We start from the raw sequence: 25371 nt of genomic DNA, 5'->3' as shown, positions 1-25371 counted from the left end.
AAACCTGCCAGTCCGCCTCTAGGGTTGGAGGATCAAGTAGCCATTTTTGTTGGTCCAGCTTTCCCTTGTGTGAAATCTCACACATGCTCTCACTGCTGATTTTCACAGTCTGGCCCTGTATTTTGTCACATCAAAGGATCCTGCCTGGCTAGCCGGTCTGGAGCTGGAATAAATAATTCAAAACAAATCCAGAACCCCTAGCCACATGCCCGGTTCCAACTGTCTAACTCTTCAAGTCACACTTCTTTCCTGCAGATTATGTTCCAGGCCTACGGAGACAAACAGGGACCACTGCATGGCATGCTGATCAATACTCCCTACGTGACCAAGGACCTACTGCAGTCTAAGCGGTTTCAGGCCCAGACCTTAGGAACGACCTACATCTATGACATTCCGGAGATGTTTCGACAGGTAAAGTTTTTGGGTGGTCCCCTGACGTGGTTTTGAGAAGGCGGGTGTCCTGATTTTCCGGGTAGCATCAGACCTCGGGCGTCGGTTTAGTTGCCGAAGGAAAAGGCCGCATTTAGATTCCAAGAAGTATGAAGCTCCAGGGCCTGTGGCCCTACTCCCCGAGAGAAGCCGTCCCTTACCTTTGCCCTGTGTCGATATGCTATTCATCGGTACAGGCGATGACACTAAATGGCCAGAGATTGCATGGTACGTGACTCAGAGTGCAATTCTTTTTGTGAGAGACGTCGTGTTATCGCATGACAATTACCTCAGATGGGATCGTGGCACGGGGACTCCCGTGCCCTTTCGAAAACAAACGATTTGATCTGTACGCTGGATCGGCTTCCGCTGCCGATCTTCTAGCGACAGCAGTTCCAGAAAACGTGGCTCCCGCTACGGGGAAGTGCACCTTGCAAAGTTTCAGGAAGAAAATCTCTGCCTCCTGATGAATCCGTGAGATCTGAGCTCTGCCCAAGCCTCAGAAGTGAATTCTTGAAAATGTAATTTGAATTTCAAAATGGAGCCTATACAGAGCTCTGTAAATAACCCAGAGGCAAGCAATTCCAGGAGATGTGGCCACCGCTATAGGGAAATGCAGCTTGCAAAGTTTCGGGAAGAAAATATTTGCCCCGTAACGAATCCGTGAGATCTGAGCTTTGCCCGAGCCTCAAAAGTGAATTCTTGAAAACTCGGCCTGTCATTTGAATTTCAATTAGAGCCTCTCTGTATCCCTGTAAATAACCCAGAGGCAATCCTGAGGTTCGTATTTACAAATCCATAACTGGGCAACAGGCCCCGCGGGTAGATGCGTCTCTCAGGTCTTTATAGATCTACCTCTTTATAAAGGGAGGTGATGGAGAAGAGACTAGGAAATGGCAAACCGTATGGTGTCATTTCCACCTTCACAGACTTGGGTTTAGATTTATTCATGGGTATGGGCTCCATCCCTCTGGAGAAACGAGCGCCCGTGAATTAGGATGGATTTATTTATTTTTTATTTGTATGTAAAAATTGGAGTGACATTGGAAGAATGCAGCACCCCCGCCACGCCCCCATAGTCCCCCGCCCCTGTTAGCTAAACATCAGGTGGCAATATCACCTTGACCGCCCCTTCAGGGGGTACCATGGCGGAGCGTTTTCCCTTGAGCAGGAGAGGGGCCCGGCTGGCCGCTCAAATGCGTTCGCCTGGGAGGCGGCAAAATCCCTCGCCTCCTTACTGACGTGTCGTCCGCTCGCCGGACACCTTGCAGGGTTGGGGCAGGTCCCGAGTCCTCCGCCTGAAAAGCCGGAGAAGCGGCACTGACCGCACACAGGGTGAAAGCTGGAAGACGGAGTCCCGTCTCCTCTCCCGGAGAGGGGAGGGTAATGAGAAGCTTCCGACGGTGCTGTGTGTTTGCTGGGTCCAGAAGGCATTAGAACCGTTGGATATTTCATTGCCTGAAGATTGAAGCGCCCTGCTCTCTTTCTCCTGCAGTCGCTGCTTAAACTCTGGGAGTCCATGGCCGCTCAGGCATTCCTGCCCTCACCGCCCCTACCTTCCGACATACTGACGTATACCGAACTGGTGTTGGACGATCAAGGTCAGCTAGTACATATGAACAGGCTTCCAGGAGGAAATGAGGCAAGTCTTTGGCGTTCGCCTTCTTTCTCCTTCCCTGTCATATCCCCCCTGGACCTCCAAACCATCCCCCCAAAGAGGGTTCCTCAGAGAGTTTTCATTATTCGTTCATTCGGTTGTATTTAGTGAGCGCTTACTGTGTGCAGAGCACAATCCGACAATAAACGGGCACATCTCCCGCTCATAAGAGCTTACGGTCTAAGAAGCGGGGGAGAGACATTAAATAAATTCACATATATGTACGTAAGTGCTGTTGGGCTGGGAGGGGTGGAATGAACAACAGGAACCAGTCCCGGCGATGAAGAAGGGCGTGGGAGATCTTAGTCAGGGAAGGCCTCTTGGAGGAGATGGGCCTTCAGTAAGGCTCTGAAGAAGGGGACGGTAATTGTCAGATTGGAGGAGGGAGGACGTTCCGGGCCAGAGGCAGAACGCGGGCGAGGGACCGGCGGTGAGATAGACGAGATGGAGGCACAGCGAGAGAGTCGGCGCTAGAGGAGCCAAGTGTGCGGGCTGGGAGACTGGGACGGGAATGTTGAATTGTTGTTTCTGTAAAACACTTCAGAGGTGGCGTGTTGGTTTTATCGCGGTTGATATGTTTGCTCATCATTGGATGTTCAGTAGTCATACCCATAATGGGCTGGCCCGATTGAAGAAGGTGAGCCCGCTGTGGGCCGGGAGTGCGTTTGACGTTGAATTGAACTCTCCCAAGTGCTTAGTACAGTGCTTTGCACGCAGTAAGTGCTCAGTAAATATGATTAATAATAATAATTTTCCTCTCTTGTTCTGCTCATTCGGTCCTACACTGTGGTGGGCATTGGTGAGTGAATTAGGTCTGATGCTACCCGGAAAATCAGGACACCCCTTCCTCTTACCCTCGCCTGCCCCCCCCCGCCAACCATACACATCTACGAAGTTGAATCTTAAGTGAAGGAGTCCTTCCATCGGCACCCAAGGGCATATTCCCCAACTTTCCAGTTCCTCTCCCCAGTCCACAGGCACATTCCGGAATTGAGATATCCTGAAATAAGCGCTGCAGAATCAGCCAATCAGATGTATTACTTGAGCACGTACTGTTCGCAGAGCGCCGTACCGAGCATTTGGAAGAATCTTGTGTTACGCCGTCGAGTCGTCCCCGACCCTTAGCGTCGCCTCGGACGCATCTCTCCCTGGTCGCCCCGCTCGTCGTGCGCGGTCGTTCCGGTAGTGTATCCGTAAGACCTTTCTTGGGAAATATACGGAAGCGGGTGACCGCTGTCGCCTTCCACGCAGTAAACTCCCGTCTCCGCCGTCGGCTCTCTCCCGTGCCGCTGCTGCCCAGCGTGTGTGAGTTACAGTATAACAAAGTTGGTAGACATGAAGAATAACTGTGATGTTTGGTAAGAGCTCACCGTGTGCCAAGCACTGCTCTAAACACTAGGATAGGTACAATTCAGTCAGGACAGACACATTTTCTAAGGGAACATTGAGGAAAGTAACTCAAACATTCCACTTGGGCTTCAGGCAGTGACCCCAGTTGCTGAGAGCGGCCACAGGCGAGCCTCTTCTTTTCAGAGGGAGTCTTTTGCTCCTTAAATAATAATAATAACGACGATAATTATGGTACTCGTTAAGTGCTTACTATGTGCGAAACACTCTTCTGAATTCTGGGGTCGATCCAAGGCAGTCAGGTTGGACACAGTCCCTGTCCCACACGGGGCTCACACTCTTAATTCCCATTTTACAGATGAGGTAAATGAGGCCCAGAGCACCGAAGTGACGAGGCCAAGGTCACACAGCAGACACGTGGCGGAGCCCAGATCGGAACCCATGACCTCCGACTCCCAGGCCCACCCCGCCCCGCTTCTCCGTGCTGAGATCCCGTCCTCACACTAAAAATGTGTCTTCGGCAAACAAGAGAAATGTTGGGCTTATAGGGCATCTTCCCCAGTGTCAAATGTGTCGTGAGGTTATCGAGAGTGCAGGTGAATACAAAAGTCCAACCACAGGGAGAGATTCAGTTTTGCAAGAGGGCCCTTGACTGGCACTTGGATCAGAGAGGCAGAAGGGCAAGAAGGAAGACAATTTTGACAAACCTGCACATGTGTGCACTCGTACACACCTGCCTTCCCACCCCTTCCTCTTACCCTCGCCTGCCCCCCGCCGACCATACACATCTACGAAGTTGAATCAGAGAGGTTGGTTCCCCTGTAATATCTGCTCAGTGAGCTCTCCCCTACGCGCGCGCGCACACACACACACACTCGCACCCCCCTCGATGCAGGGGAGAAACGCTTCTTTGTGTCGGAGTTGAATTCCGTCTCACCGAGCAGCGGCATTTTTCAGGAATGGAAGGTGTTCTAATGAAGACTGGGCCAAGAGGCAGAACTGCTTTAACTAATGTAATTAAAACACAAAATGAAATTTTTGGCCAAGAAAAAGCCGGCTGCGGTGTCAGGCGAGCCCTCTTGCCGTGATCTCTCTCTCCTCTCTCATTCTGTATTTGAGCGGATGGAGGCTGGGGGAATAGCCGAGTCCCAGAGGGACGGAGCTCTGTTCTTGCTGAAATTACAAGCACAGAGCTGCCTGGGCATGAACATGTAGTGTTTACTCTGCCAGTATGAATACAAATAGTCTTATTATAAGGGACTCTGTACCCAAAGATGACAAGGGAAAAAAAAAGAAGGATAAAAAAAAAAAAAATTAAGGTTTTTTTTTAACCCTTTAACTACTGAGCATAAACGGTCTAGAAACGGAAATAGCTTGCTTTTAAAAGAAGAGGTCGGTCCCCTAATGGTCGTGCTTATCGATCACTTAATGTGTTCAGTGCACTGTTCTGAGCGCTAGGGAGAGTACAATATAATAACAAACCCACACATTCCCTGCCCACAACGAGCTTACAGTCTGGGGCGTGGGGGACACCCGCACTAATATAAATAAATTGCATCCGCTCCTGAAGGGACCAGTGGTCCACGTGTCCCCCTCTGTCTACATCTGTGATGAAACACTCTTCTGAGTTACCCAGCAAGCACGCGCTCGGGAGAGTACAATGTAATAACAAACCGACACGTTCCCTGCCCGCAACGAGCTTACAGTCTGGGGCGTGGGGGACACCCGCATTAATGTAAACAAATAAATTACATCCGTTCTGGAAGGAACCAGTGGTCCACATGTTCCCCTCTGGTCTACGTTTGTGACGAAACACTCTTCCGAGATACCCGGCAAGCGCTTCCATTTAGTCACGTTTGTCGAAGCACTTACTGTATGCCGGGCACGCTACTGAGTGCTGGAGCGGATCCAGGTTAATCAGGTTGGACAGAGTCCGCGGCCCACCTTGGGGCTCACGGTCTTAATCGCCATTATGCAGGTGAGGTAAGTGAAGCACCGGGAAGTGAAGTGACTTGCCCGGGGTCACACAACAGACAGGTGGCGGAGCCAGAATTAAAACCCAGGTCCTCTGCTTCCAAAGCCCGGACTCCTTCCGCTAGGCCGTGCTGCTTTTTGGCTTCTTTCAGATCCTTTCTGCATAAAGATTTTGGTGAAGTGTTCTTTGTTGATCTTGAGGTGGCTCCCTCCTTCCTACCTACCTCCCTCTGCCCCTTTGTTCCCATTCCTTGCTGATTTTTATGTCGGTTTGTTGTTTTGCAAATTTTCAGTGCCTCACTAGCCCGGAGTCTCAGTCCTGTCTTCCTTTCTCGGAGCGCTTCAGCTAGAGCAGAGAGAAATGGATGGAACGCTGGCAGCCCGATCTTTCTCCAGGCCAGGAGAACTCTCGTCAGTGGACTCCCTCAGATTAGCTTCCCCTGGACGCAGCAGTGTGGGAATTAGATTTGGGGGGGTTAGCATCAGACTCTGTTACCAATAGCCCACACGCACAACGGGAGCCGTCCGTCGAGAGGTCGATCAATCCGAGGAAGGGGTTTCAGCAGTCAGGGGGCTGAGGGACAGCTGGTGACCGGGGCGGCGACGAGGTGTCAGGAGGAGGTATTCCCTCGTGCCGAGCCAGGGGACTTTCGGCCTTCGCCGTTTAATCCCCGCCTCCCGCGCCCGGGCTGGGGTGACAAGTTAGCCGGGAGCCCCGCTTGTCACCCCCGGAACGATGCCGAGAGATAGGAAGGTGAGGGGAGGGAGCCGGTGGATGGTGCCCAGAGGCCAACCTGTCCTAATCCACTTTCGGAGCCGGAGGAACGACAACTTGAACGGAGCTGCAAGAGAAAAAGCGTTTAAAAAAACAAAACAAAACAAAAAAAGTAATAAGATCGTTCAAGTGAGACACACGTTGTTTTCTAAAGGCAGAGCGCGGTGTAAATGCAGGGCCGCCGCCTAGAAGCTGAATAATCGTATTTGTAATTCTGAATGCCTTAGCGTTAGCTCCAGGATACGGGGTGTAGGGTTGTCCGACCGGTCGGATTAAGGTGCCTTGCCTTGGATGGGAGGCCGGCGACTTATTCGATCATATTTATTGAGCGCTTCCTGTGAGCAAAGCACTGTGCTAAGCGCTTGGGCGAGTGACCCCGATCCTAACAACGAACAGACACGTCGTTATCTGGCCAGTGGCTCCTGATTGGAGTCCTGGTTAGCTGGCCCTGCCTTGTCCACTAGGACTGTAAGGAGAGAGATGGTGCAGTTCAGTTCCATTGCAGTTTTGGCACCTTGTTTACCCTCTGAGGAGAAATATCGGCTGTTTGAGGAAAGATGTGACCTGCATTTTGAAATGCCGGACCCAAGTTGGGTCCTAGAGGAGCGCCGTACTTTCTTCCGTCTTCTCTCCTGACCCACCCGCCCGAGAGAAGGCGTGACTACGAAAGGGACAGGAGAGCAAATTTTTCTCACCGTCCAATTTGAGTAGCTCAGTCCTTGGTACACGTTTAAAGCGAGCGGGAGAAGCGAGTAGAATAAATGAAAACCGGGGCCACGACCCGCGCTGCCTTCTAACAGCTCCAAAGATGAGTCGTCCCGGGCGCTGTATTTTTTTTTTTTTTTTTTTAATGGTTTCATGTAAAGATGAAAATGGAGGGGAATATGATTGGAGGCCAGACTAAACCGTGATTTCATTTGCAGCTGCCATGGGGCTGTGGCGATGGGCGTGGTATGTAAATACACAGCTAGACGGATGGGCGCCATTTAGTCCGGATCCCGAAGAAAGGTAGCAAACCGGCAGCTCTTCTTTATTGCAGAATCTCTATAGATATGGCGGAATCATCCTCATTCTGTTCTTGGTCTACCCCAGTTGTTTTCATTGTTCAGCGAAAGCTGTAATTGCAGGTCGGGGATAATCGGAGTTTCCGTGCCCAGTTCATTGCGTGAATTCCATTCGTCTGGCTCAGTGGTGTTACTGAAGGGCTCAGGCCGAGCAGAGGGTTCCCGGCCAAGAATAGCCAACTCGCACGTCGTCGGAGGTTACCGAGGAGGAGGGAACGTATCTCCCTCTCGCTTCAGCGCCGTGGCTAAGTGGAAAAAGCCCGGGCCCGGGAGTCGGAGGTCACGGGTTCCGATCCCGGCTCCGCCGCTTGTCAGCTGTGTGAGCTTGGGCAAGTCACTTAACTTCCCTGCGCCTCAGTTACCTCGTCTGTAAAATGGGGATGAAGACTGTGAGCCCCGCGTGGGGTAATCCGACGACCTTGTATCTACCCCGGCGCTTAGAACAGTGCTTGGCACGTAGTGAGCGCTTACCGAATACCGACATCATCATTTAACTTGAGACATTTTCACCTCCGCGGCTCCCGGCGAGAGCCTTGCAGAGAAGGCCGGTCACCTTGCCTGCTTTCCGGACCAGCACAGTTTCTCAACGACTCGGAATCGGGAGTCCCCGCTTTCCAGTTGGAGCCCGCCCCTCCGGGTCTTTCGAGCGAGGCTCCGTTCCTTGCCTCCAGCTGAGCCCCGAGAACCGACCGATGTCCGTCCCGCGCCGGGGGAAGGTGAAATGGAGGGCTGGGAGCAGGTGCCAAGGATTTGGAACCGGTTCGCCGTCAGGCGGAAGGGCGACGAGGACCCAGTGAGATTCTGCGCGCCTAGGTTTTCCTGATAGTCGGGAAAGATGTCGTCCCTTACATTTGCATATAGATACGCTTTTCCTTAAAAACCCGTCTACGGCAAATGTGTCCCCGAACTGATTTGGCAACTCTCCTCTTCCCCTGGTAGTGACAATATGCTGCGTGATGAGGACTGTCATTTTTTCCCGAGGACACTAGATGTCACAGTTTTTCCTTCACATTCAGACAGACACCCGAATTGCCTTTGAGGCACCTCCTTTCACGAGAGTGATAACGTTGGCGTTTGTTAAGCGCTTACTATGTGCAGGGCACTGTTCTGAGCGCTGGGGGAGACCCAGGGCCATCCGGTTGTCCCGCCTGAGGCGCTCAGTTAATCCCCGTTTTCCAGACGAGGTCACTGAGGCACCGAGAAGTGAAGTGACTCGCCCACAGTCACACAGCTGCCGGGTGGCAGAGCCGGGATTCGAACCCACGAGCTGCCACTCCCAAGCCGGGCCCCCTTCCACCGAGCCACGCTGCTTCTCTATGCTGATTATGGTTTTTGTTAAGCACATACTATGTGCCAAGCACTCTTCTAAGCGCAGGGTTAGATACAAGGTGATCGGGGGGTCCCGCGTGGGGCTCAGGGTCTTAACTGTACAGATGAGGTAACTGAGGCACAGAGAAGTTAAGTGACTCGCCCGGAGTCGCACAGCTGGCCAGCGGCGGCGCCGGGATTCCAGCTCACGACTTCTGATTCCCAAGAGGAGAAGTAACTGCGTAAAACAAACTTGACTTAATCTCGAGCCTCTTCTTATTCTCTCGTTGCCTTAATGTTGGTATTTATTTATTAAGCGCTTACTATGTGCCGAGCACTGTTCTGAGCGCTGGGGTAGACACAGGGGAATCAGGTTGTCCCACGTGGGGCTCACAGACTTCATCCCCATTTTACAGAGAAGTGAAGCGACTTGCCCACAGTCACACAGCTGGCAAGTGGCGGAGCCGGGATTTGAACTCATGACCTCTGACTCCAAAGCCCGGGCTCTTTCCACTGAGCCACGCTGCTTCTCTCCTAGCGTTAAGACATGGGGAAGCAGCATGGCCGAGTGGAAAGAGCACGGGCTTGGGAGTCAGGAGACGTGGGTCCCGATCCGGGCTCTGCCGCTCGTAAGCTGTGTGACGGGCCGCTTGACTTGTCTGTGCCTCAGTTACTCGTCTGTAAAATGGGGATTCAAACTGTGAGCCCTCCCCCGGAGAAAACCTGATTACCTTGTATCCGCTCCGGCGCTTAAGACAGTGCTTGGCACATGGGTTCAAATCCCAGCTCTGCCACTCGTCAGCGGTGTGACTGTGGGCAAGTCACTTCACTTCTCTGTGCCTCAGTTCCCTCCTCTGTAAAATGGGGATTAAGACCGTGAGCCCCACGTGGGGCGACCCGATTCCCCTGCGTCTACCCCAGCGCTTAGAACAGTGCTGTGCACATAGTAAGCGCTTAACAGATACCAACATTATTATGATGATGATCATCATCATCATCATCACTAAATGGGAACGTTCAGGATTTCAGTTCCGGGGCCTCGTTGTCCCAACGGGATGCAAATCATTTAGCCATTGTAGAAACAGGTTTCCCAGAAAAGTTCGTTCCCATCGGTTTGTTGGAGTCAGAGGTCATGAGTTCGAATCCCCGCTCTGCCCCTTGTCAGCTGTGTGACTGTGGGCAAGTCACTTCACTTCTCCGGGCCTCAGTTCCCTCCTCTGTAAAATGGGGATTAAGACCGTGAGCCCCACGTGGGACGACCCGATTCCCCCGTGCCTGCCCCAGCGCTTAGAACAGTGCTCTGCACGTAGTAAGCGCTTAACAGATACCAACATTATTATTCTCATCTCTAGATTATTTTTGTTAGGCTCTCGCTCAGAAATCGCCACTTGGGAGAGTTTCAGGACCCAAAAAAAATATAAAGAAAGGCTAGGAAGAGGAGTTACAAATGAGTAGGAAGCTGGATAAATTGATGAGTCTGTCTGTGCATTTTTCCTGGAACTACAATGGCTGGTCTCCCTTTCCCCAGCCTCAGTTCACCCACTTCTTCATCCCCCAGGATGTTACCTACACTTAGACATCGGCGGTGCGGCCTAGCGGATAGAGCACGGGCCAGGGAGCCAGAAGGACTTGGGTTCCAATCCCGACTCCGCCATTTGCCTGCCGTGTGCCCTTGGGCAAGTCACTGCACTTCCTCTGTCCCTCGGTTACCGTATCTGCAAAATGGGGATTAAGACTCTGAGCCCCAATATGGGACAGGGACTGTGTCCAACCTTGATGGGCTTGTGTCTACCCCAGCGCTGAGTACAGAACCTGGCATAATAGGAAAGGTTTCACAGATGTGGCCGGGAGTCTCTTCATGAGGCTAACGCTTCACGAGAGGCGGCGTGGCTCAGTGGAAAGAGCGCGCGGGCTTTGGAGTCCGAGGTCATGAGTTCGAATCCCGGCTCCGCCACTTGTCAGCCGTGCGACTGCGGGCAAGTCACTTCTCTGTGCCTCCGTTACCTCATCTGTAAAACGGGGATGAAGACTGGGAGCCCCACGTGGGACAACCCGATTCCCCTGTGTCTCCCCCAGCGCTTAGAACGGTGCTCTGCGCGTAGTAAGCGCTTAACAAATGCCAGCATTATTATGAGTCGCTGCCCTTAGAACAGGAGCTGAGGTATGGACCTCGGTGATCGGGAGACCCAGAGTTCACAAATAGGCAAGCGCTTAGTACAATGCTCTGCACCCAGTAAGCGGTCAATAGATACGGTTGAATGAAAGATGGAACCTTCCCTCTGATATTAAAATCAAAGGGAACTGATTACTATTTGTGATTTTTCCAAGTATGGGAATGTAATCTGTGGAATGGTAAACTATTGTCCTACAGCCTCCCCTGCCATAACGAGTGCTTTTAGTCGATGTCTCGGCTGGAGCGCGATTAGGAATTAGGGAAAGTTCTTTCGATAATCTGAGTCGCGGTGGTCTGGACTTGCCCCAGCGACCGAAGAAACTGCTTGTGCCTATGCATCCAGCCCCCAGAAGAGTGAGTTTTCTTTCGGGGTGCGGTCCGTGACACAGGTCGAAAGGTTAGGTTTTCAGGTGAGAGACCTTCTGGGGAGAGAGGGTGGGTGAAAGTGGCTAATTTAGCATTGAGGAGACGAGGCTGACACAAGAAAGAGAGTGCTTTCGGGACCCAGAGGAAAAGGGAGACGCCATCAAACCCCGTATAATGTCATATACTAAATAAATGCCAGATGCCTTCTGGGTGCAGATCACTGTACTAAACACTCGGCAGCCTGCGGTTAACTTGGAAGAATTGTGCCTGAGCGCTAGACGTTTATTATCTAACGGGGGACGGCTAGAACGCATTGAGTGGGAACAAAAAATCGTAGCTAGGGTCGGTAATAGCACATAACCTAAAATGAAAGGATAAGTGAATTCTAAGGGGAACGAATAGGATGTTAAGTGTTACGTCTGTCCGGTTCCCGAGGACAGGGCTTGCGTCCGAGATTGCTTTGTGTGTGGTCCTCTCCCAAGCATTTAGTACGGTGCTCCGCCCATAGTAACCACTCAGCAGATACCGTCGATTGATTGACGGATGGGCGGTTGATGGGATGACCAGATCAGAGCTGTGGGGATTAGCTGGGGAAATGGCTCCTGGTGGAGGTGCTGCTTTAGGTCGGGCGGGACACTATGTGGTAGAATTAAAGGAGGAGGGAGGTCCACGCAGTGGGAAGGGTGTACACGGTGAGTTGGAGCGTCGAGACAAAGGGAAGCCGATCCTCGTCTTATACTGAACGTGTTCCTTGCGCAGAGCGCCGTACTAATGGCTTGGGCGAGGACGATACAGCAGAGTTGGTAGACCCCCCCCGCCCCCCCCCCCCCCCCCCCCCGCCCCCAGTGAGCTTACGGTCTAGAGAGCCGAGAGGGCAGTTTGTGAAGAGTGCAAGCTGGAATGGAGTGGGAAAAGAGAAAGGAAAGGGACAGCTAGCTGGTGGAGAGCTTAGAATTCAGCAATCCAGTTTCTCTTGATGGGAAGAGAAATAGAGAACCAGTAGTGTGTTTTGAGGAGAGGAACGCGTTCCGAGTGCCCAGTTCTTTGGTGAACAAAGGCAGCATCTCCTGAAATGCCAGGAAAGAGTCTTAATTCCGCAGTGAAGTGTTGTTCTTTATGAAATAGTTTTAACACTTTCGGTGACCGCCCGCCCTTATTATAGAAATCCAACATCGTGAATGATTCTGTCACTCCTTTCCCAGATACTAGTTTGTTGACTGTTAACGGCCTCGCACTTATGAGAGAAACATAAGCGTTGAAATTTCATAAAGACCAGTAGATCCTCCAAGCAGTACTAAAAAAAGGATCCGTGTACGTCTCGAGTGATCAAGCCCTAGAGAATACGTGTCCGTTACGTGGACTGTACGTCTCACTAAGTACAGTGCTCTACACACTATAAAGGCTACAAAAATACAACTAATTTTTCGTGGTCGAGCCACGACGTTCAGGCTCTCCTATATAATTTTAGAACAATTTGGTAATAGCCAAGAGTTGGGACTTCCCAGTCAGTCTGTTTTCTACCAGTCCTTTGTTCTGGATCACTTAAAACCCTTGGCCTTCTACCTGAGGCCCAGAGGATGTTCAGTATTCTGGGACATCCCTGAGTGCTGAGTGACCTTACCTTTCGACTTCCCACCAGTTTGCCAGTTGCTAACTGGTCAGTCTCACTTTATGCATCTCCTGGCCCCCGGGGATTTTTCTCTCCTGGGCCTAAAATTGGATTCCACATGGCACCCTGTGTAGCGAGCCATTTTAACTCCAACTTCTTAACCGACTGGCCCCTGGGATGGCGACAGATAATAATAACAGTGGTATTTATTAAGCACTTACTCTGTGCCAGGCACTGCACTAAGCGCTGGGATTGATGCAAGCAAATCAGGTTGGACACAGTCCCCGTCCCGCAGAGGACACAGTCTTAATCCCCATTTGACAGACGGGGGAACCAAAGTCCAGAGAAGTGAGGTGACTTGCCCAGGGTCACAGAGCAGACAAATGGCGGAGTCTGGATTGGAACCTAGGTCCCTCTGCCTCCCAGGCCCGTGCTCTACCCGATAGGCCGCCCCGCTTCTCCACGATGACTCCGGAAGGTGAGGTGGAGTCCATAGCTGCCAGATTCAACTAATGAGAGACTCTTATAGGAACTCCAACGGTTCCTTCGGGTTCACTTCAGCTAATTAACTTGGTCGATCCACTTCTCGTACATTTTAGCCCAAGAACTATTGCCCTGCTCTAGGTAATCTCGGTATAAATTAAATTATTTCCTGTCCAGGGACAAGGGCACGTAGTACGAACATTAAAAATCGCGGAGAAAAATAGCTCCTCCAGTCTAAATAATCCTTTCCAGTTCCTTATGACAATTTCCAAAAAATTTATTTCTGGGCCGAGGTGGATTCTTGGTCAGGCTCTACTGGCCTTGACCTAGAGTGGCAAATTTTTCAGGGAAGAGGGAAGTAGAGATGTTCCAGGAAATGTTCAAAATTGTCTATCGATAATGCCACGTGCCCTATATGTGTATATATATATATATATGTATCAAAAATATTTTCAGTTGCAAAGTACAGCAGTAACCAGTGTGTTGGGATTTCTTGTACACATCACAGTGGCTTGGAAGTGAGCTCACCCCAGGAGCAGAACAGCCCCGTATGTCAGAGAGCACATCCTTTGTTTTGTTTTGTTTTGTTTTTTACCTCCCCTTCAAACGAAGGGGTCGCTTTAAGACCAGTGCTTATGGGTGGCAAAATAACAGCTCTTCCCCCAATTTGGGGGTTAAAATCCTTCGTATTCTGGGTGATTGTGTTTTTCCTTCCCTTTTATCTCTTTTGGGAATGGTTGAGAGGAGCCTTTTCAGCCATTTTTGAGTTATCCAAGCATAAGAAAAGAGTTTTTCAGCTGTTAAGAAAATTGTTTTGAGCTCCGTTATGTGATCACACAACACTAGGCAATGGAACATGATATCCAGCAGATAATATAATATGGAGAGACAATGCAGTTTTCTCTTACATGGTTCCTCCGGATGGCAAAATTAAGTCGATTTGCGCTGTGCCTTATGATTTTAAGCTTCGCTTTGAGGAAAGTGGTAGGTACATCTCTGTACTTTATGTTTTTTGTGAAGAGTGCTGTTTGAAATGCGCAATAAGAGACCTTAATACATTGATATTACTAAGGTAATTATATCCTTGCTGGTATATGATCAAAACCCCTGCACTAAAATCCTTTCTAGATGCAAAAAAAAAAAAAAAAAAAAACCCCAAAAAGGAAAGCTTTGTGCTAAAAAGGAGCTCTTTATGCAGTCCACTGGTTCCCTTCAGTGTAGGAGTAATATTGAGGTGGCCCAGTGAAAAACCAATTAGCCATTGATGATTTTGCAGAAAGGCCACAACCAAATTTGTACATCTCGAATATAGAAGACAACACACTTCGCCTGCCAAACTTTCAGTGGCAGGCTGGCCGTAGTGGGAGCACAAAGAACAGATTCTCAAGAGCGGTTCCTCCAAACTTGAGAGGGAAAACAGAACCCGCGAGAGTTCCGGTCTGCTTCCTGCTCCCGATGCCGCTCTTCTAAGAAGCAGAACTTCCCCACAGTCCCTCAGGTTTCGTCGTCAAGATTGTCATTAGCGATGATTTGGCTGTGGCCCCAGCAACATTGCGATGGGTGGGCGTGTCTGGGTAGGTGGGCATTACCGTTTTCATTGACAACCCAATTAATGTTGAGCTGAACTTTGGCGTTAATTTGGGGTCGTGATTAATGTTGACGTTGTATATCAGACTAATGACATTTATGGGCACCATGGAAACAAATGTTAATATTATCATGTTTTTAGTATCTGTTACAGTACCATTAAGCCAAGGTCTTCCTGGGGGGAGAAATGTATATAGATAGATATGTAATGCCGTTCTGTATTGCTGGTGTTACTCAGCGAGAAAATGACATCTCAGTGCAGAATCCTAATCACTGTTTGGAGCATCAAAAATAATGATCACCTCTGATCGGAGGTTGTGAATAATTCATTCGGTTTGATTTTCACGTCTTGTCCGGTGATACTTTTCAAACCAAATGTGTTTCTACAGGAAAATAATGGTCCCACTTCTTATGGAAATACCGGCGCACAAATCATCTTCCCAACATAAAAACAGTTAAATAAGACTGCTCTCTCTCCTCCCCTTTCCCTCCTCTCTTGCGCGTACGTGTTTGTTGTGGGGATCACATGGTGGACAGTAAAAATGTTCCCAAACTGCCGTTGTTCAGCCGATAATAAATGTATATTGCACGGAGAGAGATGTTCTACCCTCGTCGCCACCTGATTCCCCCATGACACGGCTCACCTTTCCCGACGGGGTTATTTTAGGTGGTGCACGCCAGCCCGTAAGCTTCACCGTCCGAGCGTTCCACCCTTGAAGAGAAAAGGAAGAGAGAGTAGCATAAAAATATCCTTCCTAACCGGAACCCGTGGGGTTTTTTTGCAGGGGTCTGCATGGAGGACCCTCTGTTTTTTTGTTCTACTAAGAAGAATAGCCTGAGCCATAGTGAAATGAAAGGGCGGCCAATCATTTTTGACATTGGCACGTATATTTTTATAGCACTCCGTTTTTACTAAAGTATTCCCACTGTGTATATACAATATAGATGTATCTATCTATAGTAAATTGGATGAAAAAAAACTCTCGGTGCCCTAATTAAAAAAGCTGCTAGTCTGCCGTAATGACCCAACCCTCTGAGACAACACTATTTTTAGTTGGAGTGTTTTGAACCATTTTACAGAATATTATGACACTCTTTTACCTAATAAGGGAAGCGGGAAACTTGACTAACCTACATTTTTATCCCTGGAGCCCGATGACTCTTCCAACCTTGCTTTCTGCACCTGACTGAGAAAAAAAAAAAAAAAAAGGAATTCTTTGCATTTGAAAGCGCTTCGGGTTTAAAACTCAATTTTGCCTATTGCCGATTTGTTCATATCAAGCAGGACGGAATTCAAAAACACCGAATTTGAAGCAGCCACAGAGCTCCCGGACTTTAGGAGAACAGTCACTTTTCCCAGAGCGAAAGCCCCTCTTCATTCATCGTTGGTCCTACTTGCCTTCATTACTAGCTGGTTTTTGTTGTTGTTTTTTAGAGGTATTTGTTAATAATAATGTTGGTATTTGTTAAGCGCTTACTATGTGCCGAGCGCTGTTCTGAGCGCCGGGGTAGATACAGGGTCATCGGGCTGCCCCGCGTGAGGCTCACGGTTAATCCCCATTTTACAGAGGAGGTAACCGAGGCCCAGAGAAGTTAAGTGACTTGCCCACAGTCACACAGCGGCCAAGTGGCGGAGCCGGGATTCGAACCCATGACCTCTGACTCCCAAGCCCGGGCTCTTTCCATTGAGCCACGCCGCTTCTCCGGTTAAGTGCTTCCTATGTGCCAGGCACCGTTCTAAGCACTGGGGTAGATCCAAGCTAATCAAGGGTGGACACAGTCCGTGTCCCACGTGGAGTTCCCCGTGTCAAATCCCCCTTTTACAGATGAGGTAACTGAGGCGCCGGGAAGTGAAGTGACTTGCCCAAGGTCACAGAGCAGACAAGTGGCAGAGCCGGGATTCGAAGCCGGGTCCTTCCGACTCCCAGGGCCGGGCTCGGTCCACTAGACCGCGCTGCTTCTTTACGAGAGAAGCTGTTGATGCCTTGTTTTCTTTCCTTAGGGCTGTCAGGGTGAGGTAAACTTGGAGGGTGACTGAAATTGCCTGCTGTTTATGCTTATGCAGATGGAGGTGATCATTTATGCATGTCTGTTTGTAAAGTTCATTAGTACTCTTCAGGACAAAAGGCTTTAGGTAAATAGAAGCTTTTGTTTTTAGAACATGTGTTTAATGTATGAGGAATTGCTCTAAATACGCATTTGTCCGATAGGCAGTATTCTCGTCTGTTGTTCAAATATTGACTTAAAAAGGTAAGAAATGTGTATTTTACCAATGGGCCAGAATGATATTCAAGCAGTCCCTATTATTTTTTCAGAAAGACACATCCATGTTTTATAAATGTTTATCAAAGGTAACACATAGTTACACTTCTGTCAGATCAGTATTGTAGCATTTCTTTTTTTTTTAACAGAAAGAAAGAAATTGTCCATGCTGAGGCAGAGCCCAAGAATTCCTCAAGTCTGTAGGATAATAATTCAGCCTTTTAAGTTATTTCTTGATCGTTTCCATCTCCTCCTCTCGTATTGAAGTTTTTTGGGTAGTTGGAATGGCACGGGATCGGGAGTCGAGGGGCCCGGCTCCGTCAGTTGTCTGCTGGGTGACCTTGGACGGGTCACCGGCCTCCTCTGCACCTCAGTTTCTTCATCTGCCTAAATGACTCTTTGACCGTGAGCTCCATGAGGTTACGGGGACTTTGTGCAGCTATTCTTGAAAACTGTTCACATTATCAAGTACAGAAGTGTCCCAGATCTGCTTGGAAAAGATGGAAATCTGGACTCTCAGGCTAAAAATCTTGCTTCCAGAAATCCCCTTTCTATGGCTACCGATGGCATCCTCGCAAGTTCCTCCTGACTGTAGCGATGTCATTTATTTTGAAACATTTATCCCGCTTGTACTTCTGCAGTCTTCTCCTCGAGAGGGTCACGCAAGACTAGTCTGTTCTCCTTTGATTTCCTTTTCAAAGACCACGCGGCGCCGTTGTACTGAAGAAGGCTTTAAGTCTAAATCGGTTTCCATCGACACGGTCTCGGGACGGTACTTGTCTCATTAAATTTTTGTCAACCTGATTTTTAAGAGAAATGAATCCGACAGAATTTGGGAGGCAGATGACGGTCCCCCCCCGAGGCCGGTTGGGGAAGTCGCCCACGGATCATTATCGCCATTAAAAGTATTTAGCAAGTGACTATCCGCACACTTGAAGTAGGGCCGGCTGGTGAAGGGAGCAACTTAAAAAGATCCACCGAGGCGGAACGGCACGGGGACAACGAGGACTGCGGAAGGCGGGGAGCCCGTTCTCAGTAGTAATAATAATCATAATAATGACGACGGTTTCCGTTAAGCGCTTACGATGTGCCGAGCGCAGGGGGAGATACAGGGTAATCAGGTTGTCCCACGTGGGCCTCGTAGTCTTCACCCCCATTTTACAGATGAGGTCACTGAGGCACAGAGACGTGAAGTGACTCGCCAGTGACAGCTGATAAGCGGCGGAGACGGGATTAGAACCCACGACCTCCGACTCCCGAGCCCGGGCTCTTGCCGCTGAGCCGCACCGCTCCTCTGCTGCTTCTAGCGGGAGGGCCGACCATCTGTAGCTTTTTGCTTTTCCTCATTTGGGATCCCAGTGATGGGAGGGAGTCTAGGGACCGAGACACCGGACCCGTAACGATAACGACGATATTTGTAAAGCGCTTACTATGTGCCGGGCACTTTCCTAAGCACTGGGGTGGATACGGGCTTGGGAGTCAGAGGGGTTTGGGGAGGGTTTTGAGAAGTAGCACGGTCTAGTGATTGGAGCATGGAACTGGAGGTCAGCAAGACCTGGGTTCCAATCCCGGCTCCGCCATTTTAAATCCACAAGTTTTTATCAATCATAAAAGATAAGAAAAGCATGGTCCTGGGAGCCAGAAGGACCTGGGTTCTAATCCCAGCTCCACCGCCTGTATGCCGTGTGCCTCAGTTGCCCCATCTGTAAAACCGGAATTAAGACAGCGAGCCCCACGTGGGACATGGCGTGTGTCCAACTTGATTAACTTGCATCTACCCCAGCCTGGAACACAGTAAGCCCTTAACAAGGACCATTTTTTAAAATGGGTCAAAATCTGAATATTGATCCATAAGAAAGCTACATGGCGTGATCAAAGGTAGAGAAGGCTACGGGTGCGTTGAGTGGGGACCGGAGACTTGCGTTCTAGCCCCGGGTCTGCCGCTGGCCTGACACGTGTCCTTGGGCAAGTTGCTTAACCTCGTGGGTTTCCTCATCTGTAAAATGAGGATAATGCCACCTGCCTTCCCACAGGGATGTAGTGAGGATAAGACACAGTCCTTGATGTGAAAGCACTTTGTTGACACTAAAAGCACCAGATAGACACAAGCAAAATGGAACTTTTCCCATCTAGAATACAGGTTGCTAAGAATGATTGTTATTATTATTAATAATAATAACGACTCCCAAAGCTAACCCGAGCCCCTGGCAAGCCAAGGGCACCCAAATCCACCGGGGGCTTGGGTACTTTTTTTAATGGTATTTTTTAAGCACTTTGTGACAAGCACAGTTTTAAGCACTCGGGCAGATACAAGCTGAACAGGTCGGACACGGTCCCTATCCCAAATGGGGCTCACGCTCTTAATCCCCATTTTACAGACGAGGTGACGGAGGCACAGAGAAGCGACGTGACCTGCCCAACGTCGCGAGGCAGGCGAGGGTCAGGGCCAGGATTCGAAGCCAGGCCATCTGACTCCCAGGACTGTGGTCTAGCCAGTAGGCTACACTGCTTCACTCCTGCGGAGAAGGGAGCTCTCTCTTTTTAGCCTCGTCACCTGTGTCGCCGCAGAAAACCTGAGGCGTTTCCCAATTACAGCCGAAGCGGGGGCCTCCCTCGGTCTTTGAATCGGGAGAGCGCTGTAGGAGCTTCCCGGCCGCGGTTGACTTCCAGGGTCCGGGCATTAGAGCTGAGCGGTAGAAGAAAAGTGTGTCCGTCGGTCTGACGACGTCGATCTCTGATCCAGAAGCGTCGTATTTCAACAGAGTGATGTAGAAACCCTTGCGGCCGTGGATGGCCTGGCCCTCTCGCCTCAACTTTGGCTCGGTACGTTATGGGCAGCACGGGGAAGAATCCTCGCTGATGCTTCAATAAGGGGAGGCCAGGGTAGTGGTAGACCCTGAAGAAGCGCCCCGAAGAGCAATGAGATCTTGGGCCTGGGTAAGCAGGAGTGACTAACAGGGCGGGGGGAGGACCTGTGCAGATTGGGCTTTGCCGCTTGCCGACCTGACTCTCCTAGAGACAAAGCCATGGACCTTGCCACCCAAAATGGAAGCCAGTGTTACGCATTACCTCAAGCGTGGTCACCCTTCCAATCTCTTCTTCTTCAGTAGTATTTATTGAGCGCTTACTATGTGCAGAGCACCGTACTAAGCGCTTGGACTGTAGAGATCGGTGACAGATAGAGACAGTCCCTGCCCTTTGACGGGCTCGCAGTCTAATCTCCTCTAATCTCCGTGTCCTAAAGGTGGAAGTGGACTTCTCTGGGAATTGTAGAATGTGGCGATTGACCGCCTGTAAGTTCGTTACGGGCAGGGAGCGTGGCTGCTAATTCTGTGAATTCTGTTGTATTGTACTCTCCCAAGCGCTTAGTACGGCGCTCTGCACACAATAAAGCGCTCAATAGATACGGTTGGGTCAGTTGGTCGATGGTATTTATTTGGCACCTTCTGTGTGCAGAGCGCTGTAGCAAGCGCTTGGGAGTATACAGCAGCTTTCATTCATTCAATAGTATTTATTGAGCGCTTACTACGGGCAGAGCACCGTACTGAGCGCTCGGAATGTACAATTCGGCAGCAGATAGAGACAATTCCTGCCCAGTAATGGGCTCGCGGTCTAACCGGGTGAGACGAACCGAAACGAGACCGCCCTCGCAGAATGAAAAACTCACTAAAGCAACAAATAATCACGGCGCATCGCTCGTTTAATTTAAAACGATGGATCCCTGCCTTCAAGGAGCTTGCAGTCTCAGCTCTTGGAAGTCAGGAACTGTACTGTTCTGGGGCTAAACCTTCAAGCCTGGGAATCCTGGTCTCTGATACGGATACGGTCCACTCTGCCTGGAAATAGATAGCGAGGGGAGTGGAAATGGAATGACTTTACTTTCTTTTGTTTTAAATTAGAGGGGGAAATGTGAAAATACTTCCCTTGCTCCTCTGTGTAGGCATTACATTACCCCGCTCTGCAGGACTGATAAGAAACTGTCGGTAGTGATCCAGTTGCCGTGTGCCGCGCTTCGGATGATTCTCTCCTCCCTTTCTCCGTCTTTAATGAACAGATACAGTAATACCTTTTCTCAGAAGGTGATTGGATTTTTTCTGTGTATAATATCCATTTTGATTTGTACTTGGCCAAAGGTATGATGCATTAAATGGCTCTTATCTATCTGGTTTTTCTTCTTTTTTTTTTTTTTCCCTCCCCCCACCACCAACGTTGGGAATCGCAAATGGCAGCGGGGAGGGCTACAACCAATGTGATTGCAGCGGATGTGCAATTGGATTGAGGAATGTGTACTCAGAGCTTATGATCGCTGGCCCGGCCGAGTCTAGGTGATGCATGTGGCTTTCCGGCGATGCTGCTATTTACATCTGTTAATGGCACTTCTTGCTGGCCGGCTCCCCAATGAGGTGATGTGCAGCCGACGGATGAGGGACCGAAGCTGCAGATGTTGCTGGGCTCCATTAGGCAGGACCAGGAGAGCTCATCTGGCAGGCTTTGTATTTTATTTTTAAAAAAAAAAGAGAAAGAAAAGAAGGAAAACAAATGAAAGCATTACTTATCCAGGTATGGAGAGGAAGACAGGCAGGTGGTGAAAAACTGCAGCGATGGCGGAGAAGCAATGAAAGAAAAAGAAATAGAACTGAGGAAATGAAAGAGAGCTAACCCCCGAAATAGGAGGTCAAAACAGGAGACATCTGAGCGGGAGGGAGAAGGAAATGTCACCCGCTGCTTACAGGCCAGGATCGTTGACTTATGTGATTGACCGGATGACGCTTAATACAGGGTCGGGTGTTCGCTAACAGATCACACTCCAAGCAGGAAACGAGGTCCTCCTTTACCCTGGCTCCTTAGCACAGGACAAAGGAGCTCCAGTCGTATCTCCTCCAAGGAGCCTTCCCTGACTAACCTCTCCCTTCCCCACCCTATTCGCCCCACCTCCTCTGCCGTCACACATTTGGGCTCATAATGTTGGTATTTGTGAGGCGCTTACTATGTGCACAGCACTGTTCTGAGCGCTGGGGGAGATACGGGGTCATCAGGTCGTCCCACGTGAGGCTCACAGTTAATCCCCATTTTATTATTATTATAGGCCCAGAGAAGTGAAGTGACTTGCCCACAGTCACACAGCTGCCAAGTGGCGGAGCCGGGAGTCGAACCCATGACCTCTGACTCCGAAGCCCAGGCTCTTTCCACCGAGCCACCCTTCAAGGGCTTGGATGCCCTACTTCCAGCCCCGCAGCACTTTATATCCATATCCTTACCCTCCGCCCCTTCCCTTATCTGTAATTTATTTTAATGTCTGTTCCCCCACTAGATCGAAAGCTTCCTGAGGAAGTTTTCCAATGTAAAAGATAGTCTTTTTCTCCACTCACATCCTTTCCCCTCCCTCGTTATCTCTCTCCCCTCCATCACACCCCGTCTCTTCATTCTTTTCCCCGTCATTTCCAGACGTAGAGCTTCCCAGTTTGGGAAAGAGGAGTGATGGAGATATGCAGATGTCGGGGTTGGGCTGCAAATTAGGAGTTTTAGGATTTTATTTCCAGCTCTGACCGGTCCCCTCTCTCCTGACTGGGGCATTAAATAAACCCTTTGAACGCTCTGCGCTCCATTTTCCCCACCTCTTTGAGCTCGTTCAGTAAAGGAGTTCCTGCAGTGTAAATGAGATTTTATACAAATTCCCTGTTTTGATGCTACTTTGGTGAAATGCGCAGGTACCCTCTTCCTCTTATTCGTTCAGTAAAGGGGTTCCTGCAGTGTAAATGAGATTTTATACCAATACCCTATTTTGGTGCTAATTTGGTGAAATGCACAGGTCCCCTCTTCCTCTTATCTCCTTGAAAGCACAGCGAGTGAGCATTGCCAATCATGGTGCCCTGCGAGTATAGCTAGGTAAAAACCTAATTCTTTCTGAGGAATACACTCCACCCGTAGGACTCGGCGGCGATATTTATCGAGCGCCTAAAGGCCCTTCCAATTTTATTTTCAACCTTGGCTTTCTACCTTTGCAGATTGGCATGGTAGCCTGGAAAATGACGCTTAAGAGCCCCGAGTACCCAGAGGGCAGAGACATCATTGTTATCGGCAACGACATCACTTACCGAATCGGTTCCTTTGGGCCGCAGGAGGACATCTTGTTTCTGAGGGCCTCTGAGCTTGCCAGAGCGCAAGGCATCCCCCGCATTTACGTGGCGGCGAATAGCGGAGCGAGAATAGGATTAGCCGAAGAGATCCGCCACATGTTTCACGTGGCTTGGGTGGATCCTGCCGATCCATACAAGGTAAGGAGACTGAAAAGCACAGAGGCAGCGAGCACGACGTTTTATATGACGGTAAGCGTCCGAGTGTGACGTAAACGCCCGGTTATTCAACGGCCTAAAATGGGAGGTGCACGTTGGTTCAAGTAAAAGGCGAGGGCGTAACCGTTTAGCAGTTTGCTCACTGACTTGTAGGTTCTGTTCCAGATCTCCCACCGCGTTGCTTTATAAACAGAATCTCTGTGTCTCCCCATCTCCTTAGGAGTTCTCTCAGGGTGCCAGTCTGGATTGGCGAAATGCAATCACATTCATTAGCTTAGTTTTACAAGTGATGTTTATATTTCTTTAAGAAGTGTCATTGAAAGCAGATAAATGGCCCATCTCCAGATGCTGGTGGGAATGAAACGAATGGAATTTGTTTGCAGTTAAAGCTGGAGGTGTCTTGTTTCACGGACAGATAGTCAGTCACGAGAGGAATAGCTACCTCTTTCTTTCAAAACCCAACTCTCCCCGTTGGTATTATATGAGGCTGCGCCTCTCCAGAGGCGTCGTGGCGATTTGAAGAGATCTTTGGAGCGGGGGACGATTGCGTTTTGTTGTACTTATCCGATGCCCGTCGTCGACAGATTTTGAGTTAAAAAAAAACATCCGTGCTTCACAGGGATACAAGTACTTGTATCTGACTCCTCAAGATTACAAGAAAGTCAGTGCCCTGAACTCGGTTCACTGTGAGCATGTGGAGGATGAAGGAGAATCCAGGTAGGTGCACTCGTATCGACGGCGGCTATTCAGAGTTATTCCGGTTGACTCCGGATTTCTGGACGGGTAGCAGGGAAAGGCGGTGTTCTCGTCTGGCAGCTGGTGACTAAGATCTGGTACGCCGTTGCCGTTTTGAAATCGTGGGTCTAGACGGGAAAATGTGGAATTCGGATTCTTTTATCAAGATTAAAATAGGGGTAGGGTTTGCTGTGACAGAATGATGTGAATGGAGAAACAGTGGAAAGACCCTGGTTGGGTGGGGGGGGATCGAAGGGGTGAAAGAGGGAGGGCTCGCCCTCCCGGGGATGTCGAACAGGGCTATGGCTCTAGGGAGACGGCTTCGGCCATTTGTGGATAAATATGTACGGTGAGAGTGTGAGGAAAGGGCTCGTGTTTCAGGCTGGAGCTGCTCGCTGCCTTCAACCCTGGGGGAGGAGAGTTGTGGGTGGGAATGGGACGTCGAGTACAGAGATCGACTGGGAAAGCGGGCGTGCAGAGGAAGGGTTAAATACGGAAAGATTTGGGAGAATGGGAATCGGAGAAGAAAAATCAGGAATGGATGGGGAGGGTAAAGAAAAGGAACTGACGAGAAGGATAGAAATAAGGAAGGAAGCAAAGGAAAATGAAAGGGAAGCAGTAACAGCCTCTATGGGATATTTATTTATTATTTCAATTTACAAAAACGTGCCCAATGCCAAGCCCTCTGGGCACACGTACGACAATAAATAATATATGCCCGTCTCTACTTTCCAACTTTGTATTTTTCCTCCCTTTTATTAGTTCCATTCCCCATCTCCCAGTTCCCATTATCAGCTACTGCTCCTAATCCCCTGCCAAGAAGACAGATGAGTGTCTCCCACCAGAGCTACAGGAGGTTTTCTGGGCAACTTCATCAGCCCCTCACCTCCACACTCCCTCCACATGCCCCTGCAGAAGGCTGGGCCTGTGAATTTCCGTGGGCTGCCAGGGGTCAGTTTGAGGGAATGGGCCAGGGATGCCACTTGTCGGTGCCGGGCTGTTGGCTCTGATCGTTGGAAGTCTCCAGAAGGCAGCGGTCACCTTTTATTTCACAGAGATACATGTAATGCCTGCCCTTTTTGAGCTGGCTACCGGAAAGCAGAGTAGAGAGGCGTGCCACAAATACAGTTAAAAGAGTCGAAGGGAAAGGTGTACGCACAGAAGAGGATAAGCATCGAAAGAGCGATCGGGTGCTAAATAATCATTGATAATAACAACGACGATGGTATTTGCTAAGCGCTTACTATGTGCCAAGGACTGTTCTAAGCGCTGGGGTAGATACAGAGTAATCCGGCTGTCCCACGTGGGG

The 25371-nt window shown here is 49.8% G+C and overlaps 1 protein-coding gene across 8 annotated transcripts in view; it reads left to right on the top strand.

Moving 5' to 3' along the window:
- The window catches only part of ACACA (acetyl-CoA carboxylase alpha), a 258984-nt gene that overhangs the window by 151853 nt on the left and 81760 nt on the right, over positions 1-25371 (top strand). For all 8 annotated transcript variants that reach the window (XM_029082675.2, XM_029082678.2, XM_029082676.2 and 5 more), the window contains 4 exons: positions 256-411; positions 1925-2071; positions 23040-23309; positions 23947-24044. In XM_029082675.2, the coding sequence (XP_028938508.1) occupies positions 256-411; positions 1925-2071; positions 23040-23309; positions 23947-24044 (671 nt within the window). The remainder of the gene's footprint in view (positions 1-255; positions 412-1924; positions 2072-23039; positions 23310-23946; positions 24045-25371) is intronic.

This window comes from Ornithorhynchus anatinus, chromosome 17 (assembly GCF_004115215.2).
Source record: "Ornithorhynchus anatinus isolate Pmale09 chromosome 17, mOrnAna1.pri.v4, whole genome shotgun sequence".
Classification (NCBI taxonomy): domain Eukaryota; kingdom Metazoa; phylum Chordata; class Mammalia; order Monotremata; family Ornithorhynchidae; genus Ornithorhynchus; species Ornithorhynchus anatinus.
The sequence above is the reverse complement of the archived record's forward strand: the minus strand, read 5'-3'. Positions and strand labels throughout refer to the sequence as shown.